Source organism: Acanthisitta chloris, unplaced genomic scaffold, assembly GCF_000695815.1.
Source record: "Acanthisitta chloris isolate BGI_N310 unplaced genomic scaffold, ASM69581v1 scaffold23649, whole genome shotgun sequence".
Taxonomy (NCBI): Eukaryota; Metazoa; Chordata; class Aves; order Passeriformes; family Acanthisittidae; genus Acanthisitta; species Acanthisitta chloris.
The window spans coordinates 1-7,492 of NW_008693420.1; the positions used below are offsets into that span (position 1 = coordinate 1).

General features: G+C 43.2%; 1 protein-coding gene across 2 annotated transcripts; it reads left to right on the forward strand.

The window, feature by feature from the left end:
* The first annotated feature begins 679 nt into the window (after window positions 1-679).
* CNOT8 (CCR4-NOT transcription complex, subunit 8) lies at window positions 680-6,832 on the forward strand. 2 transcript variants are annotated; one of them, XM_009083076.1, is made up of 6 exons: window positions 680-925; window positions 2,673-2,866; window positions 4,229-4,390; window positions 5,175-5,319; window positions 5,973-6,083; window positions 6,404-6,832. In XM_009083076.1, exons 1-6 carry the CDS (start codon window positions 809-811, stop codon window positions 6,551-6,553), a joined length of 879 nt encoding a protein of 292 aa, XP_009081324.1. In that variant the 5' UTR covers window positions 680-808; the 3' UTR covers window positions 6,554-6,832. The 2 variants fall into 2 exon arrangements, with proteins under 2 accessions (XP_009081324.1, XP_009081325.1); XM_009083077.1 differs by lacking the exon at window positions 4,229-4,390 and having other exon boundaries at window positions 809-925; window positions 6,404-6,674.
* Window positions 6,833-7,492: the final 660 nt, after the last annotated feature.

The following is a 7,492-nucleotide window of genomic DNA, read 5'->3' on the forward strand; positions in this document are numbered from 1 at the left end:
GGGAGAAGGACCATGAGGGGAGAGGGATGTGGGGACAGGGACCGCAGGGTAGGGATAGGGATAAGGACAGGGATAGGTACTGCAGGATAACGATAGAGTGGGGTCAAGGAATGGGGGGAGAGGGGCCAGGACCTGAGGGGATAGGGACAGAGGGGAGGGATAGAAAGGATAGGAACAGGACTGGGGGGATAGGTAGTGGGGGGTCATGGACCAGGGGGTAAAGGCACTGGGGAGGACAGAGACCAGGGGGTCCTGTCCACCCCCTGCCATGGGTAGGGACACCTACCAGCCCAGGTTGCTCCAAGCCCTGTCCAACCTGGCCTTCAGCACTTCCAGGGATGAGGATTAAACGTGTGGATTCCCTGCCTGTACATCCTGTGTCCAGAGCTTATGCCAAGGAGGTCATAGAATCACAGATGTTAAGGGGTTGGAATGGACCTTAAAAATGATGTAGTGCCAACCCTCAAGAAGAAAGACAGGGATAATGATTCTTTCTATAAGTAACTGGACTGTTAATTGTGTATCTGCTCTTGTAACCTGAACAGATGCTCTGGATTTTACTCAGCATATCTGCAAAAAATGATAAAAGCAAGAAGAAACTTGGTGTCAACTTTAAATGGTTTATTTGAGGCTGGAAATGGAAGTGTGACTGACTCCAGCAGAGCATCCAGTCACATGTGTTGCACTTTCTTCATTTAAAGCATGGTTTGTTTCTCTCTATCACAGCACACTGATAAGATTGCACAGCTTCTGATTCTACACTGTTATCTGAGTTCAGCGTTGACTGCCTCTCCACTGGTCCCTCAGGATGCCAGCAGCCCTGGCAGAGAACAGCCAGGTTATCTGTGAAGTATGGGCCAACAACCTGGAGGAGGAGATGAGGAAAATTCGGGAGATTGTTCTGAGTTACAGCTACATTGCCATGGTAAATCTTCTGTACTTGTCCTGTTTACTTCAGGGCAATTTTTTTGGGGGGTAGGGGAAAGTAAGTTGATTCTTGAGTGAGGAATGATTTCCCCCTGTCTCCAGTGAAACTGACCTAGAAGTGGTGAGAAATTAAGAAGATGTTCAGTATATCTCCAGTGAAACTGAGCTAGAAGAGGTGAGAAATTAAGAAGATGTTCAGTATCTTTCTAGAATTTAATACAAGTAGTGTTGAGTATGGATTGAACGAAAGAAGGGGAAGAGAGTGACCACCTTAAAAACATGAATTCATTTGGTATTTAACTGTTCCTGGTGCATTCATTTATACAACAGGAAATGAAACAGGTCAGATGTACCATTGGGTTTAAATCCCTAGTTTTCCACTGGTATATATGTCCTTTGAATGTCTTTCTCTGGTTGGTTGTGGAAAGTCATAGAATTATTGGGGCAGGGACACCTCCCCACTAGACCAGGTTGCTCAAGGCCTCATCCAGCCTGGCTTTGCCATGGAACTGTGGGTCAGAAGGCCTGGAAGGGACAGCTAATGAGCTGGCCTGCCTCCTTTTTAATGAGGGCAGATATTGATGCTAAGGGAAGAAAAATATCCTGGCTGTGGATAAGACAGTGTGTTCAGAAAGGTTTGTTAAGAGGATCAGAATCTACCCTGGGTGGGAGGAATCTCCTCTGCTCTCACCAGTCTGTTTTGTTTGGCAGCACCCAAGGAGTTACATCCAGAACTGGTTTTAGCTGTGATACTGCAAGTTCTGCCCACTTTAGGAACTCTAAACCTCAAGATATGAAAAGGCCTGAATCAAAGTGTGGCATGAAGCCATGCAGAGCGTGTAGATTCCAGTGTCAAATGCAGCTGTGGCAGTGAATAAGTTTTTTTCCTTATGTCAGTGGAAAGTGAGCTTTTTTGCTGCTGTGTGATCTCACTGAATGTGTGTTTATGGCCTGTTTTAGTGGCTGTGCTGTAAGAATGGACACAAGAACATGTTGGGCAAGGGAGAGATGCTGTCAGATACACAGCACTGGGTGTGCTGTGGAAGGGTTTTGTATAGCTGATAGAAGCTACGTGACCTAATCTGAGGGTAGAAATAGTATTGGCAGTTTGGTTTTCAGCAAAGGCAGCACAGAGTCAGTGGCCAAGTTAACAGGTTTTTCATCTAAGAGGTGTTTTTTCATTCAACAGATGGTTGTTGTTAAGGTCTGTGTTGATTCACTGTAGTTTTTGTTAACGTAGGCAGTGGCTGTGCCTCAGAAGCAGTGCAGGTTTTCACTGTCTGTTACTGTGCAATGAAGATGGTCACAGTGGTGAATTAACTTGTGTTTAGAACTTGCAAGATCACTGAATAAATATAAAAATATTCCATCTTGGTAGATTTGGGGAGAATGAGTCCTTTATGAGGGATATGTTTAGATTATACAATAACCCATAGTCCTTTATGAGAGATATGTTTAGATTATACAATAACCCATGTTGGGTGGCTGTAACATAAAACAAAGCTGCAGTAGTTATTTAATTGTGTATGGTTTCTTAGTGTCTGGCTTGTAGCAGTTTAAAAGCTGAATGTGAATGGAGGGAATGACTATGGAAAAGGAGAGTTAAAAAGGTGATTTTTGCAGAACAATTCAAAGAAGACAGTGCTGAGACCTACAAGTGTGCAAACAAATAGACTCCTAATAGAGGGATAATAATGACTCCTAATGGGGAGCATGGTGAAACAAGATTTTCCCTCCTCCCCTAGGACACGGAGTTTCCTGGGGTGGTTGTCAGACCAATCGGTGAATTCCGCAGCTCTGTGGACTATCAGTATCAGCTCCTTCGGTGTAACGTTGACCTGCTGAAAATCATCCAGCTGGGCCTGACTTTCACAAATGAGAAAGGAGAATATCCTTCTGGCATCAACACTTGGCAGTTCAACTTCAAATTCAACCTGACGTGAGTCTTTGGGACTGGGGAATAGTTTCCTGTTCTGTTTTCCCTTGGCAAGTGCAGGTGTCCAAGTGTTCATCATTGCTGTCAGATTCTAACACAGATTATGTGGAAACCTATTTTGGCATGCCAGGAGTTACCAATGTTTCTGGAAGTCAAATCCATGCTAAAATCACATCCTTAATGTTCTTTATCTTGGTGATTTTATGTGCCTCTTTTTCTGGAATAACGTTATAGTCTGAAACTTTATCCATTATATATTTAAATCCGTCTCTTTCTGCTAAAAATAAATGAATGTGATGCTTTCATCGGAAAGGAAAAGACCTCTTTGCAGATCCAGGAGGAAATATAAACTGGGATCCAAAAACATGTTGGTGTAATCATCACACCTGTTCAGGGGAATGAATCTTGTTGCATGGAGTGTTGCAGTTCTTGTCTCCTCCAGACTGCAATGTCTTGGGTTGCAGCTGAAACAAGTTTCGTTATCTCTTCCCCTGTAATTATAAAGGCAAACTCAGCATAATTACCACTAGAGCTGCCTGGGAATAAAGAAGGGGCAAACCCACACATTTTTAGGAAATCATTCAGTGGAAGCATTACAAAAATTCATGGCTAGTAGGTGCAGTTCATACAGTTCTTGAACCCAAAATCTGCACTGTTTGCTCCACAAATTTGTGAGTCTTTTAGAAGTACTGAAAGGAGAGTGATTTTCAGTGTGCTCACTTCATTTGGCTGAGTTATCATAATCATAGGAACTTTTCTGTCTGTGTTTTCATGTCCTTTCCTCCCCCTCAAATGAACCAAACCAGTACAGAAGTCAGGTTCCTGCTTAGCTCTCAGCCAAGCACATCATCACTCCTCCCTATCCTCCTTCCTGAGTCAAGGATGATGCAATTTTGTTTACTCCCAGAGATGGAAGTGGAGTGTTGATAAAGGTGCTATGTGCTGTGAAGTGAAAAGGAAAAAATGTAGACAGGAATGGTGCTCAGTGCTTTGGAGTTGCACATCTTCCTATTAGGGAGAACTCCCCTCTTTGTGCCCTTACCTGTGGTGCTTCCCTGCCCCTGGAGAAGTGACATTTCCCAGAACTCTGTCAGTTTCAGTTCTGTGGAGGTGGAGTCTGGGGAATTTGCACTAGCAACAGAATTAGTATCTAGTTGCCATCACGAACAGCTTGTTACGGATGTAGGAGGCTGCAGTAGTGGTATTACAACTCAGCCAGTTAGAATTTTCTAAAGAGACAAATGTGGAACCCAGAGAGGTCACTGCTGGTCACTCCAGTTCCTGAAATAACATGTGGAGAGGATTTTTTCTGAAATGACCCTGGCTAGGCAGCACCCTGAGCACAAACCTGCTGTTTTCCTTCAGAGAGGACATGTACTCTCAGGATTCCATAGACCTCCTTGCCAGCTCTGGGCTGCAGTTCCAGAAGCATGAAGAGGAAGGGATTGATACCCTGCATTTTGCTGAGCTGCTGATGACGTCTGGGGTTGTCCTCAGTGACAGTGTGAAATGGCTGTCCTTCCACAGGTGGGTCTGGAGTGCTCACTGACCCTGGGAAATCTCTTCTGTATTGAAACACATGTTTTTGGCCATGGAAACTGACACATATTTTAAAGGGAAAAACTACCAGCCCTGCAGTTCTTAAAATAAGCTTAGAGATACGAAGGCTAAGTTTAAGTAGGGACTTGGCACTTCATGGTCTGAGTGTTTGCTTGCAAATCCTTTCACTGTTAGTCTTCCTTTGTGGAAGAAGTTACTAACAAGTATAAATGTGATCTCTACACTTAGTAACTTGTGTGCATTGTCAAGTAGAGTTTTGTTTCTTCCTTATAATGTTGGTGGTGCTCTCAACTTCCATCTTGTGTCTATGCAGAGGCTGAAATCTGTGTGGTTGTCTTTCTTGTAGCATTTCACCCAACTTGATTACGAAGCCTCTGGTCCTTGAGGCTATCACAAGTGAAAGGACTTGCCACCACCACATCCTCCTCCCTCAACAGAGACTTCCAAGGTTTCCTGCTTCTCTGTATTGCCCATAGCTACAGAAACCTAGTGCTGAGAAACAATGTTCTTCCCAGTGGCTTAGCTGTTCCACAGGAGGTTAGTGGAGGCACTCAGGGAGCATTCCAAAGTCCTACATTGACAGAAGATCAGGATGAGTTCTGGCTCTGATCCAGAGAAGTTCTGTGAATGTCAGAACATGTTAGGGCTCAAAAGCATAGCAAGTAAAATTCTGTTGAACAGTGAGATATTGGTACTGAGTGAGTTACTGGTGCTTCTTGCTTATCTGGTGTCTGTCTGGTTTTGTTTCCAGTGGTTATGACTTTGGCTACATGGTAAAGTTGTTGACAGATTCCAGGCTACCAGAAGACGAACATGATTTTTTCCAAATCTTGAACCTTTTCTTCCCATCTATCTATGATGTGAAATACTTAATGAAGAGCTGCAAAAACCTCAAGGTACTTTTTGTTTTCCTGAGCAAGCAATTACTGGGTATCAACAGTGTAAATGCACAGGAAGCCAAGTGACAGAAGTGCTGCATAAGTCAAGTCTTCAAACTGGAATGTGTGTAAAAGCCAGTGGTGACACAGAAGCACCTGTGACAGTTTGTGTCAACTGGGTGATTCCCTCCCCAGTTTCAGACTTACCAATACCTACATTACCTAGGGACATTGCCATAACCTTCCGGTTTGTGTATCAGAGGCTAATTACAATTCATCTTCCTTATCTTTCCTCGGCAAGGGTGAGTATTTCTTACACATGAATTACTCCATGACCTGAGTAGACACTCACAGGGCTGAAAGTCATTTATCTACTGAATCACAGCCTTGTTTGAGTAAAGGGAGGGAAAAGTCCACCATGTGCAACCTATGAATGTAGCCACAGTCATCTCAAGTATCAGCAGCAGGAAAGGAAGGCACCTAAATTTGGGAAGAGCATTTACACACTCTTGAACAGTATTTACCACTGTGTGTCCCTCCAGCCTGGCGTGTGTGTGCAGTGCTGCAATCTGCATCAGTTCACCACTGTTTGCCCTCATGCTTTGGAGGAGTATGGCAGTTTTGGCAAGAGATGGACCTTCTCAAAGACACTCTGTTCTGTTCTGTTGCAGGGTGGCCTTCAGGAAGTAGCAGATCAGCTGGATTTGCAGCGAATTGGACGACAGCACCAGGCAGGATCAGACTCTCTTCTGACGGGAATGGCGTTCTTCAGAATGAAGGAGGTACTGCAGGGCTCTTCTTTATGGACCTTCTTTCTCCAGTTCCTGTCCATAAATATCAACATGTACAAGGTGTTGTTTGTTTTGAGCCTTGTGGTCATCAGCCTTGGAACTGTCAGCAATAGGAATTGTTGGTATTGGCACAGACTTGTTCTGTTTATTCCCCTTTCATGTGCTTATTTTAATTCACACGCTGCAGTGTGGAGGTGGCAGATTTCAACTGAGCTGTTTAATTAACATTGGGAGCATTCTGATTTAGAGGCACAATGAAACAATACCTGTTTCTCTTCCCTGTTTTAATGTGGTTTTTCTTTAATCTGCAGTTGTTTTTTGAGGATACAATTGATGATGCAAAGTACTGCGGACGACTGTATGGCCTTGGCACGGGAGTGGCTCAGAAACAAAACGAAGATGTGGACTCAGCCCAAGAGAAAATGAGCATTTTGTCTATTATCAACAACATCCAGGCATGAGGAGCTGTGCCCCTCAGCAGAACATGTTTACCAGATTGGCAGCTGCTGTCCTCAACCATTTTCCCTAACTGTGTCTCAAACAAAAGGCTTCTCCAGCACACAAGTTTTGCTGAAGAGCTGCATCTTCACTTGAAACCCAGAAGAGTTGACTGAATTCCTAATGCCAGCATTTGTGGTTTGCCATATTTTTAATATAAAGGGCAAAGGACTGAATCTACTGTGTTATACCTCTGTTTTTTCTCCTCTTTATAGTGTACAGAATCTGCAAGGAAGATTTAATGGTATAATATTGGGTAGAGCTAAGGGTCTGGAAATCTAGTGGAAATGGACACAGACACACAAATTTGCAGTCTATAAAGCTAATTTTAAGACTTCTGCCTGTTGTGAGGGTGACAGCTTCACCTCATGTTGTGCTTCTTTTATCTTTGTGTAGTCTGTGGAAATTGCTGCCTTTGATCACTGCAGAGGTTTGAGAATGGATGATGTCATTAAAAATGATCCTTGCAGCTACAAATATCCAGAGATTTGCTTTAACAACAGTGGGAATGGCTATTATTAATGGAGCTGATTTGATCAGCACTCCATAGTTTCTAATTCTCTATGTTACAAGTTTGACCCATACTGAACCTCAGTTAGTTCTTACAGGTATTAAGAAACAGTTCTGGAAGTACATTCAGAGGCCCCAAAGTTTGCCTTTCACAGAGGATTGAACCAATACTCTGACTTCAGTTTTCTTCAACTTAACCTACAAATTTTACTCTTCTTACAACACAAATAGTTCAGTAAATATTTGATTCCTCTTCTCTCCCCTCCTTCTCCATCCCTTAATTTTACAACATGCTTAACAGATAAGCTAACTCTGTTTCTTTTCATTATAAACACCTGAAAAGTACTTAGAGGATGGAAGTACTTGGGATTCTGACTTTAAAAAAGAATGAG